This window comes from Typopeltis vanoorti, chromosome 21, assembly GCF_054136105.1.
Source record: "Typopeltis vanoorti isolate ZY-2024b chromosome 21, IOZ_Tvanoo_1.0, whole genome shotgun sequence".
NCBI classification, from domain to species: Eukaryota; Metazoa; Arthropoda; class Arachnida; order Uropygi; family Thelyphonidae; genus Typopeltis; species Typopeltis vanoorti.
The window spans coordinates 2,979,978-3,001,799 of NC_143569.1; the positions used below are offsets into that span (position 1 = coordinate 2,979,978).

The 21,822-nt window shown below is 35.5% G+C and overlaps 1 protein-coding gene across 2 annotated transcripts in view; it reads left to right on the forward strand.

Moving 5' to 3' along the window:
- The window catches only part of LOC150094599 (uncharacterized), a 429,939-nt gene that overhangs the window by 102,270 nt on the left and 305,847 nt on the right, over positions 1 to 21,822 (forward strand). For both annotated transcript variants that reach the window (XM_090411060.1, XM_090411061.1), the window contains one exon: positions 5,035 to 5,271. In XM_090411060.1, the coding sequence (XP_090267186.1) occupies positions 5,035 to 5,271 (237 nt within the window). The remainder of the gene's footprint in view (positions 1 to 5,034; positions 5,272 to 21,822) is intronic.

Genomic DNA, 21,822 nt, shown 5'->3' on the forward strand with positions numbered 1-21,822 from the left:
TGTCCAAGAAAGGCATTTTATCCCTAATGGAAGGAAGCATAAAAGAGATCTTGTTGGCTGGCTTGTAAGTCAGACAGAAATCATTTTTTTACTTCTTTTGTCTCTGACCCTAAAGTTGCCTCTGATGTAAGCTTAGAATAGATCTTCTCTTGATCTCGGCTCAAATTAGGCGGCTGATTATAAAGAGCTTTAGAGAATTCCTTGAAAAATAGGAGAATGAATGTCTAAGATCCACTGTAGTTTTGAAGTGATCTTTAATATACCATAATTCTTCTTGCAAAATAATCAGTAGAGCATAGATCAAATGTGCTCAATCAAAATTTCTTAGATGGGTAATGGATGGAACATCAGCACTGGTCCTAATGAGAGAAAGGAGAGCAATGTAATTGCATTATACAAAGTTGGAGCTCTAACTATACAACCAATTATATATAAATCAGAATCTGGAGTAGTAATCATTAAGGTACTGGAGAAACTTCCTGAAACCCACATACAGAGATAGATACATAGAGCTCTTTGATCCTCTATAGAGGATAGCATCTTTAAAGTTAGGCCTTGCTTTAACAATCTGCTCACTTTCTAAAACAATGACAACAGAGATGAATAAGGGAAATTAATATACCATGATACTTCTGGATTTTGCCAAGGAATATGACAAAATTTCACAAGGCAGGTTATTATTCAAATGACAACAGACAGGTATGCAAAACAGACTTGTGATATGGATAGGATAGTAGCTAACTAACAGGAGCACCAGTTAGTTAGCTAACTAAGTGTCAAAAGTGGAATCCAGTCCTCCTTTGTGGTAGGTGGCAAGTGTGGACTTGGCCATTATTGGATGTTCAATGTCTTCAGCAAATGTGTTCAAGAAGAGATAAAAGTATTTACACTGTGTGACCCAGAAGGAACCCTTCCTCACTGAGCTCTTACTCTTAGAGATGCCTGCATGATAATAATTTGTTACTATATATAGTCAGAGAGAACAGTTCTGGTATTTAAAGAATTATGTAGTTAACACAATCATGTAATAAAACTTTTGCAAGAGGGCAGGACTTGAATTACCTTTGGACATCATTCCTACACATCTTCAAGTGATCATAATGTAAAGGGAAACAGTAATAGCTTAATTCTTCTGCAATGAAAATCAATGGGCTATTGCTAAAGGATCAAAGCTAGATAACTATGAGGAGAATTCCACATATCCTGTACAGACTGAAAGAACTAGCTAGGACTTCTGATATCCAATCCTCAGAGTCACAAGTGAAGATCAATATGCTCAATGGCAATATAAACAAACTTTGCTATAACAAACTATCCACTATAATAAACTATTATAGTGGATAGTTCCTGTGGTTCCTATGCACTGATACAGTAAGGGATAAACTGCATACAAAGTGTATTGAGGAAAGTAGTAGCTTTTTAAAACTTCAGTAAAGAATTCAGTGCACTTTATTTAAGTTGAATAACTGCTATAACAAATTTAGTATGAAAATCACCAACAAAAAGCCTAACAGACAAATATAAAAATGGGCAGCTATGTAGGCAAAAATTTTAGTGAAAATGGAAAATTAAACATGGAAACAGACAACAAAATAAACAAAGCCAGTTTAGTACGAAACCAGCTGAATAAATTTAATATAGAATAAGAGGGAAATTAGCCAAACCACTAATCTAACAGAAACAGGATGGTAAAAAATATAAATAAATAATTTATTTAAGTTAAGGGATATTACATCCCATATTGTTTCATAGCCGAATAAGAAACACAAAGAGTTTCATGCCGAATATAGTAAATATATAAAGTTTGGCGAGTCCAAGCATAAGCAAATACCTCACTGATGAGATCTCAATAAAGGTTGAAACCGGTCTGGGTAGTGACCTTCTCTCACTCATAATGTAGAACAGTAATACAGCTCCTAGGAGCTGGGTTTCACATTATGGGGAAAGATCAAGAATAGTGATCGGAGCTTACTCCACCCTTACCATTAGTTGCCTCAGTGTTGCACTACCTAAAGGGTCAGTTGTAACACTATCCAGGTATTTGCTTATGCTTGGACTTGCCGAACTTTATATATTTACTATATTTGGCATGAAACTCTTTGAGTTTCTTATTCAGCTATGAAACAATATGGGATGTAATATCCCTTAACTTAAATAAGTTTATGTCGCCGAATTGAAGCCTTTGGCTCTTCATATAATTAATAATACATAAATAATAAAATTAAAGGGAAAAAAAAAAGATCTAGGTGGAGTGATACAATTAATTATGTCTTGGAAGAAGAAATATAAGATCTGAATATACTGGAGTCCTGAGAAATAAGATTAGTTTGATAGAAATCTAGTAATAATGTATACTTCATTCTATCATGATATCCTGTACATCCTGTGAAGGGAGGTGATAATGTTATTGATAAGTTTACATCATCCAAATAGGAAAAATAAACAAAAAAAAATACAATCAGTGGCCACTTTATTAGGAACACCTCCCTATTTAAGAAATAGACTGTTCTTGAATATATATAGAGTCACAGTCAGAAAAACAATAAGGGATTTTTATCCCCTTAACTTATATCAACCTTGCCAGAAAAAAATAGCCATTTGGCTTTTCATCTTAGTTATACTATGTTATAATATAATATAGTGACACACCTTTCGGGCAATCGTATAGCAAAAGTATGTAAGTTTTCTTCACTTAAACTCTGATATTCGAGGTCTAGCTACTCACTGATGAGACCTCAAAAAAGGTTGAAACCGGTCTGGGTAGTGACCTCTCCTCATAATGTAAAACAGTACTACATCTCTTAAGAGCTGTGTGTTTTACATTATGAGAAAATATCAAGAACAGTGAGGGACCTTGCTCCACCTTTGCAACGAGTTGCCGTGGTGTGGCACTACCAAGTGGTCACTTACGCTTGGATACGCTGACAGTTCGTCGGCATGAAACGTTACAGATCGTAGTTTTTGATCTTAGTTTCGCTTACTGGCTGAAAAACAATAAGGGATTTTTATCCCCTTAACTTATATCAACCTCGCCAGAAAAAAATAGCCGTTTAGCTTTTCATCTTAATTTAGAACACAGTTCACTGTTCCCTTAAAATTATTCAGGACTGTTCTAAGTGTCCATAGGCACTTTGACAGTTTAGCTTGCAGGAAAGAAATATCGATGCACAACTCCTTCATTCAAATAAAAAAAAAAAAAAATCATAATTTTGTTGTTTGACTGCACCTTCCTAGATAAAGATGACACTTTTTGATACATCAAATTCAAAAACTGTCATTTTCATCCAGGTAAAACAGTAAGATCATGCTGAAATGATGCGCACAATTAACTGGCTCTCTGCAACATTAGGTTTCTGAAGTATTACTATTTTGGAAGAAAATGATGCACACTTTCTCATTTCAGGCATCACATGATGCAAACAACTAAGGATTTAAGTTGTGTTTGCATAAAAATGATGTGAGCATTCAGTGGTGAACACCTAGCACAACTCAGTGAAGCAGTAGAATTATCATAGCACTTCTGCAACGTTTGGTAACATCTCATATGGTGTTTACTATTATTTGAGTTTGAATTTAGTTTTTTTGTGTGTGGTGTAAGTGCATGCACCTGCACGTGTGCACGCGCGCGCGCGCACACACACACACACACACAAAAAAAACTTGTGGCATATACCAGCACAATTTAATTCACAAATGATACTGAAAGAAAAAAAAAATAAAAATAAAAATAAATAATTGTACTTTATTCTTGTTGAGAGGCTTATACGCTGGTTAGACATAACTAATATTTAAGGAATTGACAGCGTATACTGGAAATATAGATTAAATAAACTTTAATATACACTTTCCGATATTTCGGCGAACGTTACGTTGCCATCTTCTTGGGAACTTACTAAAAAGACACGTGCACACAAGTACTAATACAACAAATGAGACTGAGGCTAGGGCGCTAGCGTTTTCCTAAAGTCCTGATGGTTCCCCCTGGCGGGCTATATTGGTAGTTCTTGGCCTTTGGGTTGAAGTTCTTTTGATAAAAGTTTCCCAAATTTGGGGCAGTTTCATGCATCCAAATTTGTTGAGGTTTGGCATGTTCCTAAGGGCCGAGGCTGATTCCATGAATAGTCTTTCATACTTGAACTTGCTGCGGTGTATTACTGTGGCTTTCTTCCATCTTATTCTGTGGCGAGTATCCAGAGCGTGGTCTGCAAGCCCAGAGTGGCTGTACTGGTGAAATCGGATGTAATCCTTGTGTTCTGAGATTCTGATATTTGCTGTCCTGCCTGTTTGGCCAAAGTAGGACAGTTTACAGCTGCAAGGGACCTGGTATACACCAGGTAGGTCTAGGGGAAGTGGTTGGTCTTTGGTGGTAAGTTCCCAAGAAGATGGCAACGTAACGTTCGCCGAAATATCGGAAAGTGTATATTAAAGTTTATTTAATCTATATTTCCAGTATACGCTGTCAATTCCTTAAATATTAGTTATTAAATAATTGTACTTGCATACCACATGCAAATTATTCATATGGACTGAGGACTTATTCAAATAACAGTGTAGAGATGGAGAGAGAAATACACATATCACATGAGGTGATCATCATGGTATTTTCAGAGTTATATCAGGAAGATATAACTCTGCAAATTTCAGTTTTTAAAGTGTTTATTAAGTTTTCTGAAGGAAGATTTTATAAAAGTGACTACTACCAAAGGTTGTAAAACTCTTTGTGGGTGGGATCCACTTAAGAAAAAAGTTCTTTTTATGATATAGAAACTATATTAGATATGTGGACTCTTAATGGAAACAACTGTTTAATATTACTCACTTTTTTTTTTATGTAGTTAGCATTTAAAGACTGTTCATCTTTATGCAAATATTACAATTTTTGAAATAATTTTATTAATTAAAAATTCTTATTATTAACTCTTGGAACGTTAGTTTTAAATCATGATATTATTGTTCTTTTTTTTTTTCTTATGATTAAAAAGTTGACAGTTTTATGTTTCTAATGGCTTAAAAGTATTACTTTGACTTTGACAGGTTGATACTTATTGCTGGCTATGCCATAAAAAGGATAGCGATAAGACTTGTATATCCTGTCCACGGACATTCCATGAATTTTGCTTGCGTTCTACAGAATTTTTCGAGACTGGTATTTGTCCAGAATGTCAGCTTATCAAATCATCTGAGAATAAAGGTAATGGATCAGTGGATACTGTTACTGAACAGCTCAGCATATTGCTACCTTTTGCAGTAGAAAGAATGAAATCACATGCTGTAAGTATTAATCACAGATTTCGTTGTGTTTTGTGTAAATATTAGTCAATAAAGGCTCATTTATTAATTGTGTAATGCCATTTTTTTTTTTTTTTTTTTACTTTTAGTCTCTTCTTTGCTTGAGATCTCACCTACCATCATAGAAAATTAACCTTCTTACCCTCTTTAAACTTTACATAATTTTTGAACAGGTTTCAAATGAAAAGTTATTAGTGTATTTATCAGGAAGACATGCCACTACACTTTACTATGTTAATCATATTAATGTAAACATTAAAATATTACTGCACAGTTAATAATGTGAAGTTGAAATCTAGAAATTTTGTATAACTGTAAACATAGTTAATCTGGTTGAAAGAGAAAACACATATAGGAATAACAACTTCATTTAATTATTAAATTAAATTAAGTTATAATTAATTTAATTATAAATTATTAGACCAATTTGCACAGAGACATATACACTCTACCTGATGGAAAACTAGCTAGCTGAATGTAAAAAGTCAGGATCCTAAAGTTCTATCTGTTAATCGGGTTACAGCAATGAAATTTTGTACCTTCTCTTGAATATTTCAAGATGAAAATCTCCCAGATTTTGGGTAAGTTGAGGCAACCATATTTATTTCAGTTAGGAGGATCCAAGTGTAAGCAAGCAAAGTTTGAGCCTGAAGTATCTTCAGGTGCAAACTTTGTTTGCTTACACTTGGATAAAGGATTAAACTAAATTTATTATAGTCTAACCAAGTGGAAAAAACTTCCAACAAGGTTCTAGTAAGGTAGAAGTGGAGGAATTTTTTGAGGCTTTGGAGAAAGCAACTGACACAATGAAAAAGGAAAAAGTTGGTCCTTGTTGGAGATCTGAATATTAGAGTAGGAAATGATTGTCAGACATCAGAAATATTTTGGGAAAATCTGGAGAAAAGAGCAAAGCTAATAATAATAGGAAAAACCTGCTGGATTTCTGCTCAGGAAATGAACTGGTTATTCCTAACACAATGTACCAACATAAAAATGTACACAAATTCACATGGAGAGAAGAGGCAAGGAATAAGTCAATGAGACTTTTCTATCATAAATTGAAAGCCAAACGGCTATTTTTCTGGCATCCTTAATAATAATTAAGGGGATACAAATCCCTTGTTGTTCAACTGACAGTTGAACAACAAGGGATTTGTATCCCCTTAATTATTATGAGACTTTTCTATGTTATTGTTGATAGTGATATTTTCTCACTGGTGCACGACACTAGAATGTAGGGTTGTTGGAAGTTTTTCTACTTGTTATACTATAAATTAAAGATTCCAAGAAATTATCTTCTTGGTTTAATCCTTTATCCAAGTGTAAGCAAAAAAGTTTGCACCCGAACTATTATCAGGACTGGCAACTCGTATAAAGAAGCTAATGACTTCACATCACTTGCCTTAGTATCCCATAATGTAAAGCACATCCTTATGATCATGTATAATACTATGCATTATGGGAAGGATCACTACCCAGACCGATTTCAACTTTATTGTAATGTGTTTTGCATTTTGCATAATCTAGGATCTTAACTCTAATATAACAACACTCATGTAAAATTATGAATTAGGTCACCACTTTTGGTATATTAAAATTATCTATGTGAATTTGTTCTCTGATGATGTTATAATTTTGTTTAACATGTATTCCGAAGCAATGTTAAAAGAAGCACTGGAGAATTTGGAAGAAGGAATAAAGATTGGAAGTAAACAGATATTTGCAATAAGATATGCAGATGACAAGGCATTATTATCAAATACTGAAACAGGACTATAACATCTGTTGAACAGATTACTGGAATCCTGTAATTTTCATTCAATTATGGAATGAAGATTAACATAAGAAAAACAAAGGTAATGAAAATAGCAAGGAAAGAGGCAAAAATGGATACAGAATAAATGGGGAAAAATTGAATCAAGTAAAGACATTTAAATATCTAGGAAGTGTGATTAGCAGTGGTAGAAGATGTAAAAGTGACATAAAAGCAAGAATAGCGATAGAAAGAGATGTCTTTAATAGAAAATGGAATTTATTCAGAAGTAAAATGGATAGAAACCTAAAGAAGAGACTAATAAAATGTTATGTGTGGAGTGTTGGCTGATGCCATCTGTTGCCATTGATGCCATCTGTTCACGGCCCAAATGTTTCTCAGGACTCTAATATCTGCGGTCTCTAGTCTTTGGTCAAGTGTTTTACTTCTGATCCAGCACTCAGATCCATAAGTTAAAATTGGTTTGAACACTGTCTTGTATACATCTAATTTAGTCTTTTGACTAATTCTCTCTTATTCCATATAAATTTATTCAATTGACTTCCAGCCATACCAGCTATGATTCTGTTGTCTATTTCCATATTTAATTTACCATCTTCACAAAAAATCGTGCTTAAGTAGCTGAAATATTTTACTCATTCTATAGGTTCTCCATTCACAATGTAGTTGATATTTTAGTGCTTCTGCCTATTTTCATTGTCTTTGTCTTGTTATTGCTGACCTTCATATTACAACAGTTATTCAATTTAGTCAGGGATTCTTGCAGATTTGTAGCAGATTTATTTAGAAGTATAACATTATCTACATAAATCAAAGAGCTAACATGAACATGTCCAATTTTGATATCAGATTTAAACACGGTCCTTCATAATGTGATCCATATATATAATGAATAACAGAGGGGACAATGTACATCCTTGTCTGACACCAGCTTTATCATTAAACCATCTTCCTGTTCTTCCTTCAATTCTAACTGCTGACTTAGAACCCAAATGAAGACTAAGTATTGCTTGATATAATGCCCCATTGACACAATACAGCTGTAGCATTTTGAATAGCTTTTCTCTTGGCACCTTGTCATATGCCTTTTCCAGCTCTACAAAACTTAAATACAGATCTTTGTTATATTACCATGATTTCTCAGCTATTTATCGTAAAATGAAAATCCGATCCTGACAGCCTCTAATTGGCCTGAATCCAACGTGTTTCTTCACCATGCTTCCCTTCCACAATCCTTCTCAACCGTTTCTCAAGTATACTTGCATAAATCTTACCAGGAACACTCAGTAGAGAAATATCTCTGTAATTCTCACATTCAGTTTTATTTCCCTTTTTATATATGGGTACTATGAGAGCTCTACTCCATCGTCTGGAATTCGTCCCTCTGTCCAGGCCTTCTGAACTATGCAGTGCAGCCACTATAATACTTGAATTCCTCCATACTTGATCATTTCTGGTCGAATATCATCTACTCCAGCTGCCTTTCCACATTTCAGGCTTTTTCCTACTTCAAGTATAGATATGTATTCCTGTTTGCATGCCTGTTGAGTGTTTTTTACCACTGTACTGTCACTGATTGCTTCATTTAGCAATTTTTCGAAGTAGTTACTTCATACATCAAATATATCTTTTTTTTAACCAGTTTTCATGTCACCTTTATCATCTCTAATTCCCTTTACAGTGCACTTTCCTCCATTTCTGAGCTTTTCAACAGCCTGCAGAATATTTTGCCATCTTCTTGATATTTATTTACTATGTTCTTATGAAAGTCTTCCCATGACTTTTGTTTGGCTAGTTTTACACAGCGTTTAACTTTCTTACATTTGTCTCTGTATTCTCTAAGAGCACAAGCTGAATTATTTGCCAGGAACTTTTGATATGCTTTCTTCTTTTTTTTTCACTGCCTCTTTAACTTCCTGTGTCCAACATGGAGCTCTGATTTTTCTCTCTGTCTGAATCAATCAGTGTTTTCATAAGGATTTGCCACTGAACTTCTAAGGTTTGGTTCCTGTTTTCAAACTCTTTCATTTTTTCTTGAATAATGTTTATGTATTTTAATCTACAGTTCACATCTGAGAGCTGCTCAACTTTGTAAAACTTTTTTACATGTTCTACTTTTCAATATGAAATTCTATTTTATCTTGCTCAAGACAAAATGGTGATCACTTCCAATTTCAAATCCTCTGTATACTTCAGTGTCCTACTCCAAGGAGAAAACACCACTATCAACAAAAGTCAATGAGACTTTTCTTATTCCTTGCCTCTTTTCTCTATATGAATTTGTGCACATTTTTATGTTGGAACATTGTGTTAGTAATAACCAGTCCATGTCATAAGCAGAAATCCAACAGGTATATGCCATTATTATTAGCTTTGCTCTTTTCTTCAAATTTTGCCAAATATTTGTGTATGTCTGACAATCATTTCCTACTCTGCTATTTAGATCCCCAACAAGGACCAACTTTTCCTTTTTCATTGTGTCAGTAGCTCTCTCTAAAGCCTCAAAAAATTCCTCTACTTCTAACTTAGTAGGTCCTTCTGTGGGACCATAGGTAGGCACAGACAAGTCTCATTGTCCAGTTCTACATTCTGAAATTTGTGCACATCACTCTTCTTGATATTGCTTGCCATTCAAGAAGATTAGTTTTGTATTTTGTGTTGAATACTATAGCTACACCTTCTTTTCGCTGATTGTTATTGTCTAAATATAACATTTTGTATTTATTGCTGAGAAAAAATTCGGTCATCCCTATTATCTCAATTTCTTTGCCCTTCAGGCTTCTTATGTTGATGGTACCGATCTTGAACTCTGGTGATGTTGAGTTCGGGTATGTTTCAGGATTCATTCCAATAGCGGACCTATTGCTGTTTGCCCTGGTTCCTTGGCAAAAACAAAGGGGATCTTGTTTAACTGGGCAACGCCCCAGGTGGCATGAAGTTCTGTCATGTTGTGTCATCATTTTATCTTTTGGTTTAACCCAATAAGAATACAATTTGGTCGGCTAAATCCTAAATTGCCAGCCCATCCTCATTCGTTCAGTATCCAGATAGATACCTAATAGGATGCACCCACGAGAAGGTGAGGATTGGACATTAGGTCAGAAGCCCTGGTCGGTTCTCTTAAGTTCTGTTAAGGTCTGTTTTCCTTTTTATGTTTTTGAATTATTCCAGTTCCCTATGCTAGTTATTTTAAAGAATGAGACAACATCATTGTAAAAAGCGTCTAAAGAAAAGAAGTGGAACTGACAGAAGAATTTGAAGTGCCATGTCAATATAATTGTATTACTTAGATGCAAATTAAAAATGATGAGATTCTTTTAATAATTATAAAACATTATAATGAAAACTAAGGAGTGGCTATAGCATTTAGCACCGAATACAAAGATGAAGTTATCATCATTACACTAATTACCGGTATAGACCATATTGGTCTGTTCCAGTCTCATTATCTATCTGATATCTTCTTTTGAGGTCTACCTGGCCTTTTCTTTCAAATTGGTTTGTTTTATTAATTGTGTTGGGTGTTGGCCATTCGGTTTACATGTTCTATCGAATTTTGTATGTAATTGTTTAGTTTTTGTTCTATTGATTTTATTTTTAGTTCTTTTAAAATATCTTCATTCCTTTTATTGTTTAATAATGTGTATTTTTCAGCTCTTATCATGAATCTCATTTTGCTTGTTTATTCTTTGTTTATTGCACAGATTTCGTTGCCATATAATAATGTAAGCACTGCTAAAGTATTGTGTATTTTCAGGCGTGTTTCTTTTTGTGCAGTATTTGGATTGGGTGTTCTATTTATCAGGCCCATAATCTGTAAAAATTTTAAAGATTTTTTCAGATGATATTTCAGGAATGTGTTAGCAAAGCTAATCTTAGATGGTATGGCCACTTAAACAGAATGGGACAAGAAAGATTACCTAAACAAGTGTTCTTTGCCAGGATGGCAGGAAAAAGACCCAGAGGAAGACCAAGATGTAGGTGGATTGATGCAGTAAAAAATGCCTTAGAAGACAGAAATATAAGATTTGATAATATTGGAATGGCAACAGATAATAGACTAATCTGGAGGAAAACTAGGAAGTTAGTGATGATGTAACTGTTCATGTAACATTATCATAAGATCCTGTACACCCCCCCCCCCCACACACACACCAAGGTATATGTCAGGAATTGGATGATGATAATTGAAACTATTAATCTCTTCTGTTATTTTATTATTGATAACTGTTTTACTTGTAACTCAAGTTTGTCCACAAAATGTCATTGTTTTACTTTTATTTATGGATATTTTTATTCTAAACTGGAATGGAAGTTCATTCATGAACTTCTCTGGCAGATTATGCATATGTAGGTAAATTTCAAAATGGGGAAATTGGACAATGGGACTTATTTGTACCTCTGGTCTCCCAGAGGGTTCTACTAAAGAAATAGATGAATTTTTTTGAGTTATTACAAAAGGCATCCAACAGAGGGAAAAGTTGGAGACGTAAACAGTAAATAAGAAATGAGCACTGAACCACTGAACACAGGAATATCTTGAAAAAAAATCGGAGATAAGAGTAGAGCTAATACCTGCTGGGTTTCTCTTCAGGATATGACTTTCAAAATTTATAGTCCATTTTATTCTTCATTTTTCCTTTTTTCTGGTCTTATTTATGCATCATTAGCAATATCATTCTTTGTTCTCGTTGCATGTTCTCTGCACAATCAAGTTTTGCTCCAAATATTTTTGCCATTTTTGCCTTACAGAAATATACAGCTAGGTATGTCTTTTTAAATTATTCTTCATTATTCATTAAAATTTTATGTTAGGCTTTTATATTAGTTAGATATGTTTAACAGCATTCTTTGAGAATTAATACACTGTGAAGCTGTGTCAGATTTATGTAAATATATAAATAAATTTATATGGAATAAGAGAAACTTTTCAAAAATGCCAAAACAGTATATAAGATGGCATTCAAATCAATTTTCAAGTACATAATAGATGAGATATTACATTCTTATAGTAAGCAAACAGTTTTCTCATGAAGTGTCTTCATGACTAGGCTGCTTGTATATAGAAGCTGTCAACTTCACATCAGTTGCATCTATGTAGACCCTTTCACCCTTCATGGGCGTCTCATAAAATGGGAGTTAGATCCAAGAAGTTACTGAGATTAAATTAATGCTGCAGTCATATATTTTCGATATACAAGTAGTAAAATAGTGTATCACATATTATTAAAATACTATGGATCAGGGATATTGTAACCAGGAGAAAAAAAACACTTTCTTACAGTTAAAAAAAAAAAAAAAAGCTAAATCAATTTTTTTTTTTTTAATGTTGGACCCATATACAAGAGGTTGGCTGGCCAACCTGTAGTACGTTAGTACCGTATATGGGTAGTGGGTTGGGAAAGGAAAAATCTTGTTTACATTTGATTTAAAAGCATGTATGTTGTATTCCTTGGGAAATACTTCATGGGGGAAGACTGTTCTACAGTACAGCAGTAGCAGAGATGGAGGAGGAAGAAAAGAAACTTATGTAGGTTTCGAGGTGTACCGCGAAAGGATGTTGGGCAGCGTACATGTTCCAATGGGCTTAGTACAGAGTGGGGGAATTATTGATGCTGTTTCAGATGAACATTTCCCATGGAAATATTTATAGAATATACAAATTGCACAGACCAAATGTCTATATGAGAGTGAGTTGGTAAGAGATGGGTCATTTATCAGTCTAATTGCTCTCCTCTGTATTGAGTCAAGCATTTTGAGGGAGCTTTACCACTCCAAATGTGAGATTAGTATTCGATAGCTGGGCAGATTTGTGATTTGTGTAAGGTTAACAGCTGTTTAGAGGTGAAGTAACGTCTTGAGCGAAAGAGAAAACCTAGTTTTTTGGGACCTGAGGATGCAATGGTTGTGATGTGTTTATGCCAGGAGAGGCTTGATGTCAGGGTAATTCTGAAAAGAGAAATCTCATCTTGTCTGGGAATTTGAGTGTTATCAAAAATAATGCTGGAGGAAATAGTTCCTTTTTGTGAGAAATAAGACAGAACTGGCTTTTGCTAACATTGAAGTTGACGAGGTTATCTGAGCCCCATTGGAGGATGGAAGTTTGCTTAGTAAGCCTTTGTGCTAGAACCAGTCAAAAGCTTCAGAGATATCAAGTGCAACCACTTGGGATTTGCCAAATTTCTCCATGGCATTTGCCCAGCGATAGGTGATGTATGAGAGTAGATCTCCTGTTGATCAGCATCAACAGAATCCGTACTGGTGGTTGCTTAATAGCTGGGTACCTTCACTTTAGAATATTCAGCTGAGAGTTGATGGTTTTCTCCATCACTTTGGATAGGATTGAAGTGAGTGAGATAGAGCAGTAGTTAGATGGCAATGAATTGTCACCCTTTTTAGGAATGGATTGAATATAGACCAGTTTCCAAGCGTTGGGATATATACACCAGTGGAGTAAGAGAGTATGTACAGAAGGCATAGGATAGGAGTCAGTTCTGTGCAGGCCTTCAGGACAAATGGAGGAATGCCATCAATGCCAGGAGACATTTTTGTGTCTAATTTAGACAACAGGTTTATGATCTATTTTTGGCAAAAAAAAAAAAAAAAAAAAAAAAAAGATACAGAGGGCATTGTATGTTGGGCAGTTGGAATAACTGGAAGGCATTTGCCATTGTCAATTATGTGTGCATTGTGGCAAAGTGTGGAGCCAGGAGATTAGCTTTTTTTTTTTTTTTCTGTGGGTGATATTGCAATTGAGCCATCTGGATATGATATGGGTGGGAATAGTGTAGGGCAAAAGTTACAACCAATTGCCTTGGCGAGAGACCAAAAGGCATGGCTGCCATTTGAACAGGCTACAAGCTTCCTGCTTTTTTCCCATTCAGATTTCAAATTTAACTTGGAATGAACTCATAGTTGGGTTAGAAATAAAATAGTTGATGGAGGACTAGAAACAGCTATGAGAGTGCTGAGGAAAAGTAGGAAGCTAACAGATGGAATCGTTGGCAGGATCATGTTAAAAATAGAGGTATTAGAAAGGAACCTGAAATTATTAGCATTCAAAAATGTGTGATGAGATCTAATGTTTATGGTACTTAAAAATTATTATTATTATAACGGTGTCTCCATGGAGTCAAAAGACTCATAGCAGGAGACCCTACATTGAAACACTAACCATGATTTACACAATACCTGTCACACTTTTCCTTAAATTCATTCACAACCACCTTTGGCAATGCATTCCACCCATTTACAACCCTCCAAGCAAAAAATCTAGTCCTAACACTCTTAACTCTTACATAAGCTCGAGGATGGCCCCTCGTTCTCTCCCTTCCTGCACTGGTCTTGAAAATGTCATCAATATCAATCCTATAAAATCATCATCATCATCAAATTCCTGCCATGTACCCTCAAGGGGTGTACAGGATATGACAGTACTACATGAAAAAATTACATCATTACTAACTTCCTATCTACAATTTTCCTCCAAATCAGTCTGTTACTTGTTAAGACTCCAACATTATCAGATCTTATATTTCTATCGTCTAAGGCACTTTGTACCGTATCAATCCACCTATATCTTGGTCTTCCTCTGGGTCGTTTTCCTGCCAACCTGGCAGAGAACACTTGTTTTGCTAATCTTTCCTCTCCCATTCTATTTAAGTGACCATACCATCTGAGATTAGCTCTGCTAATGCATTCCTGGATGCTGACAATGTCAAGTTCTTTCCTAATATCCTCATTTTTAATATGATATTGCCATTGATGCCATCTGTTCATGCCTCTAATCTTTCTCAGGACTCTCATATCTGCGGTCTCTAGTCTTTGGTCAAGTGTTTTACTTCTGACCCAGCTCTCAGATCCATAAGTTAAAATTGGTTTGACCACAGTCTTGTATACAGCTAATTTAGTGTTCCGACTAATTTCTTTCTTATTCCATATGAATTTATTCAATTGACTTCCCACGATACCAGCTTTGCTGATTCTGTTGTCTATTTCTATATTTAGTTTACCATCTTCAGTAAAAATTGTGCCTAAGTAGCTGAAATGTTTTACTTGTTCCACAGGTTCTCCATTCACAACACAGTTGACATTTTCAATGATTCTGCCTATTTTCATTGTCTTTGTCTTTTTATTGCTGACTTTCATACCATATCTATTACAACAGCTATTCAATTTAGTCAGAGAATCTTGTAGACTTGTAGCGGATTTATTTAGAAGTATAACATCATCCGCATAAAGCAAAGAGCTGACATTAACATCTCCAATTTTGATATCAGGTTTAATACCACATTCCTTCATAATGTGATCCATATAGATAATGAATAACAGAGGGGATAATGTACATCCTTGTCTCACACCAGATTTAACATTAAACCATCTTCCTGTACTTCCTTCTATTCTAACTGCTGACTTACAACTCAAATAAAGACTAAGTATTGCTTGATATAATGCCCCATTGACACCATATAACTGCAGCGTATTGAATAGCTTCTCTCTTGGCACCTTGTCATATGCCTTTTCCAAATCGACAAAACTTAAATACAGATCTTTGTTATATTCCCATGCTTTCTCGACTATTTGTCGTAAAGTGAAGATCTGATCCTGACAACCTCTATTTGGCCTGAATCCAGCTTGTTCTTCACCAAGCTTTTCTTCCACAATTCTTCTCAACCGTTTCTCAAGTATACTTGCATAGATCTTGCCAGGAACACTCAGTAGGGAAATACCCCTGTAATTCTCACATTCAGTTTTATTTCCCTTTTTATATATGGGTACTATGAGAGCTCTACTCCAATCATCGGGAATTCGTCCCTCTGTCCAGGCTTTCTGAACTATGCAGTGCAGCCACTGTAAGACTCTTATACCACCATACTTCAGCATTTCTGGGCGAATATCATCTACTCCTGCTGCCTTTCCACATTTCAAGCCTTTGATGGCTTTTTCTACTTCAAGTATGGATATGTATTCCTGACTGCATGCCTGGTCAGTGTTTTTTATCACTGTGCTGTCATCACTGCTTGTTTCATTTAGCAGTTTTTCAAAGTAATTACTCCATACTTCAAGGATATCTTTTTCTCCTGTTTTCATTTCACCTTTATCATCTCTAATTCCTTTTACAGCACTCTTTCCTCCATTCCTAAGCTTCTTCAACAACCTCCAGAATATTTTGCCACCTTCTTGATATTTATTTTCTATATTCTTGCCAAAGTCCTCCCATGACTTTTGTTTAGCTAGTTTTACACACTGTTTAGCCTTCTTACATTTGTCTCTGTATTCTATAAGAGTAAAAGCTGACTTATTTGCCAGGAACTTTTGATATGCTTTCTTCTTTTCCTTCACTGCCTCTTTAACTTCCTGTGTCCACCAGGGAGTTCTGATTTTTTTATCTTTGCACACAACCTCACCACATGCCTCTCTGGCAGAATCAATCAATGTTTCCTTCACAGTTTGCCACTGAATCTCCAATGTCTGATTCCTGTTCTCAAACTCTTTCATTTTCTTTTCAATAATATTTCTGTATTTTAGTCTACAGTTTACATCTGAGAGCTGCTCAACTTTTATTTGCTTTAAAACTTTCTTACATGTTATTCTTTTCAATATGAAATTCAATTTTATCCTGCTCAAGACTAAATAGTGATCACTTCCAATTTCAAATCCTCTGTACACTCTGGTGTCCTGCACCAGGGAGAAAACATCGCTATCAACAATAACATAGTCAATGAGACTTTTCTTATTCCTAGCCTCTTCTCTCCATGTGAATTTGTGCACATTTTTATGTTGGAACATGGTGTTAGTAATAACCAGTCCATGTCCTGAGCAGAAATCCAACAGATATTTGCCATTATTATTAGCTTTGCTCTTTTCTCCAAATTTTCCCAAAATATTTTTATATGTCTCACAATCATTTCCTACTCTACTATTTAGATCCCCAACAAGGACCAACTTTTCCTTTTTCATTGTGTCAGTTGCTTTTTCTAAAGCCTCAAAAAATTCCTCCACTTCTACCTTAGTAGAACCTTCTGTGGGACCATAGGCACAAATAAGTCTCATTGTCCAGTTCCCCATTCTCATATTTGCCCACATTACTCTACTTGAGACTGACTGCCATTCAAGAAGATTAGCCTCGTATTTTGTGTTGAATACTATGGCTACTCCTTCTTTTCCTTGATTGTTATTGCCTGAATATAACATTTTGTACTTATTGCTCAGAAAGATCTCACCAGTTTTGGTCTTTTTTGTTTCAGTCACCCCTATTATGTCGATCTGGTACTTATCTAATTCCTCAGCTAGCTCCATTTCTTTGCCATTCAGGCTTCTTACGTTGATAGTACCGATCTTTAACTCTGGTGATGTTGAGTTGGGGTTTGTTTTCAGATTTGTTCCAGTAGCTGACTTTTCGCTGTTCGCCCTGGTTCCCTGGCGAAAACAACGGGGGCCTTGTTTAACCGGGCGACGCCCCAGCCGGCATGAAATTTTGTCATGTTGTACCATCATTTTTTATTTTGGTTTAACCAATAAGAATACAATTTGGTCGGCTAAATCCCAAATTGCCAGCCCATCCTCGTTCGTTCAGTATCAAAGTAGATACCCAACAAGGTGCACCACGAGAAGGTGAGGATTGGACATTAGGTCAGAAGCCCTGGTCGGTTCTCCGCATTCCTTTAAAGGCTATGTGGAGGTCTCCTCTCAGTTATACAGCTTTGACCCTTAAGCACCCCTGGGTCAAAGTTTGACCCTTAAGCACCCTATAAACATCCTATAAAATCCCTTTAATAATTTATATGCCTCTATCATATCTCCTCTCCTACATCTATCAGCTAGTTTTTGGAGCCCACGGATCTTCAATCTGTCCTCGTAGGGAACATCCCACAGACCTGCAACAATCGTTGTAACTCGCCTCTGAATCCTCTCCACCATTTCTTCTTCACTAAGAAATCCAGGTGAACAGATCTGTGCACAGTAGTCCAAATGCAGCCTTATTAATGCCTTATAAAGTGGTACAATAACTTATTACTGCTTGTTAGTGTGTTCTTCAACAACCATGTAATTTGATGTGATGTTTTGGCAATCTTTGCAATATGCCCTTTAAACTTAAGTTCTCTGTCCACAATAACTCCCAAGTCCCTTGCCTCGTCAACTTCTTGCAGTTCAGTTCCATCAATATAGTAAACAGCATGTGATATCACCCTCCCTAAGTGCATCACCTTACACTTAGCTAAGTTAAATTGACAGCCATTTACCTTGTTCCATACAGTCAGCCTGTTTAAGCCATCCTGCAAGGTACCTACATCATCTGAATTGACTATCGCTCTTCCTAATTTTGCATTATCAGCAAACAAGTGGATATTTCCTTTCAAAGTATCCCCAATATCATGAATGTACAAATTAAACAATAGAGGACCAAGCACTGAGCCCTGAGGTATACCACTAGTCACCTGCCTTCTCCTGGACTCAGCTCCTCCATAAACCACTCTTTGATATCTATTCACCAACCACCCTCTAATCCAAATCACCAGCTTTGGATCCATACCCATTTGTTCTAATTTATGCAACAGAGTTCTGTGTGGAATCCTGTCAAATGCTTTTGCAAAGTCCAGCAGTATCACTGAGTTAGGGTTTCCTTTATCCAGCTCCACTGTTACTTTCTTATAGAAAGTAATCAAGTTACTGAGGCAAGACCTACCCTTCACAAAACCGTGTTGCCCCTTATAAAGTATCATATTGCTGTCCACCCAGTCCTGAATTCTAATTTTTACCAATTTCTCACCTTAACCACCACTCCAGATATATTGATTGGTCTATAATTTGCAACCTCTGTCTTGGAGCCTCCTGTATGCAGTAGAATTATTTTCCCCTCTTTCTACTCTATTGGTACTTTACCAGAACTGAGGCTTAAATTAAACAGCCTGGTTAGAGGAGGTGCTAATTATCTTGCACATTCTTGTAACACATGGGCCTATATGCCATCTAACCCAATGGCTGTGTTAGCGTTAAGGTTCTGAATGTATTAAGCATCTCTATTTCATCTCTCTCTAGATTCTCATCAGTCACTGACACATTCCACAATGCAATATCACAACCAAGATGGTACACTTTTGCAAAATGATCACTAAGCAACTCAACTATTTGATTTGCTTCTGTAATTTCCCTACTATCAACAATTTTTAAAGTAACCTTTTCATGGTTATTCTTCCTTTTACTTGCCACATGGCAAAAGAATTCCTTAAAGTTTCTTTTAGATTCATCATTTTGACCATTTATATTGTATCCTTTATCAATAAATGTTCTAAATGCCAAGCATCCAATCCATTTAAGTGCAAACCATCTCTCTTAAAATACTCCTTACTTTTATCAAACTCATCCCAGACATTCATAAAATGAATATTCAGTTGCAAAGAAATGAAAAACTATCTTTCTAACTGTGCAAAAGCTTTTACACAATTAGAAAGATAGATGAACTAAAAACCTTTTAAACATATCTTTATAAATTTTAGATTAAAATTATGTTTATTGCCCTGCTGAGAAGACCTCATTAGCGGTCTGAAGTGGGCTTGAAAAAATTCTGATTTTACTTTCTAGATTAGGATTCTCAGAATATCTGCCTCTTAGTCTATTGAAGAACTGGCTGAGTGGATAACAAACTTGATCTTCAGCCAACATGGATAGATGTTCTGAGTGTCTTTAGGGAGATGAAGTTTATTGCCTCATGTGAGACCACTACACTGCTTATTGGAGGCCTTAAATAGCTTTATAAAGTTTAGTGTATGGTGTGTAGAGCATAATTTCTAGATTGTAAAATAATTTATTTATATAATAATAATATAAAAGATCTCAGCTATCAGTGTTCTAATGTGTACTAAATGGTTTAGAACTTTGCAAATGGCAGTCGCAGTATTATTTTTTAAAATAATTGTCATACCTTATGTATTGTAGGTTTACAGTATTTCATAGACAAAAAAAAAAAAAAAAGTGCACAAGGAAACTAAAGAAGAGATATGCAAATAATAGTGATTTCTGTGTTAGCTTAACAGTGTAAGTCACATAACCAAATTACAAAAAATACACATCTACCTGGTTCTGTTTTGTCACCTTAAGAATGATGTTTCCAAAGTTTTGTTGTGCAGATTTTTTGTTTGTTTCATGTATATAACTGTTTACAAATAAATTAATAACTCACTGTTTAAATTAACAGCAAATTGTTTCAAAAATATATGTTTGTTCATTTTTAGTTGTGTATTTGAAGTGCCCATTTAAAGTACTTGACACTTTTAAAGCAACTAGTCTAGTCATAAATACTGTTACAACTTGGAACAGTGCATGAACCTTTAATCTATCAGTAAATAATTTACAGCTTTCAGCACATGCAAATCACATGTGCAGCAGCACTCAGTGTTCAAAATGTCCTCCTTTTGCCTTCCAGCATACCTGAAATTTTTGAGACCACATATCGATGGTAGCATGGACAACATCCACCAGAAACACTGCCACTGCTTGCTCCAAATTCACCAGGCTAGCATTCTGGAGAGTTGCTTATTGCAGGCTTCTCTCTCTCTCTCTCAAGCTCCGACCACAATTTGAAGTTCTACAGATTCAGATTGGGACTTCCATAGAGCCATTCAGGTGGCGATGTGTGGTCAGGCACATTTGCCTCCCACTGTTGTGTAGTCTTTGCCATGTGTGCATGGGCTGAGTCCTGTGGGACTCAGCTGGTCCACTGCCTACTGTGAAACAAGGTGTGCTTCAAGGGCCATACCATAGGTTTCTAGCATAGTGTCTTGATACACTTTGGCTGAGGTTTTGATTCCTTTCTTGCAGAAATGCAGCTTGGATGGCCCCTGATATGTCATCCCCTACACACAGACACACACCATCACTGACATGGAGTGATGACCTCTCTGAATTTTGGGTGCGATGGCATATGCTGTGCAACCATCTGGGGCATATTATACCCATTTGTTTTGGCAATTAAACAACATGCCAGTGGTGAAAATCTTATCTGTCTTAGTCACAGAAATTTACAACAGAAGCCTTAGACATGGGATTGAATATTAACCTGAAGAAAACAAAGTGCATGATTATATCAGAACCACCAATAAATAAGAAACTAAATATAACTGTTAACCTGAACAGGTTGTCTTTTATATATTTGGGACAAATGTTTACAGATGGAGGAAATTCTCTTAAAGAAATGAAATGAAGAATAGAGATAGCAAGCCTTTATTGATATGACATTTACCCTTATAACTCTTATAACATCCAGAGACGTTAACATAGACACAAGAAAAATATTAATAAATGCTATATCTGGTCAAGCCTTCTCTACAACAGTGAAACTTGGACTATAAATAAAGAAGCAGAGAAAAAATTAGACTCTTTCAAAATGTGGACCATTAGAAGAATGTTGAAAATATCATTGACAGAGAAAATGAAAAACTAAGGTGTTAAAGAAAACAAAAATGAAAAGAACATTAATGAAAATCATTAAAGAATGAAAACTTAAATATTTTGGGCATCCAGCTGGTCAAGAAGGCATTCAGAAATTAATATTAGAAGGGAAGCGTAGACCACATTCTTCTCTTCATATTCTCCCTTCAAACTGTATTCTTCTCTAGGAGAATGCAGTTTGAAGACATTAAGGACTGGACCATCTTGAATTACCATAAATGTTCCAGAGCAACAAAAGAAAGAAGTTCTGTGACATGTTTGCCAACCTCCTTCTAGGGGATGACACTTGAAGAAGATAGATGTGCATGTGT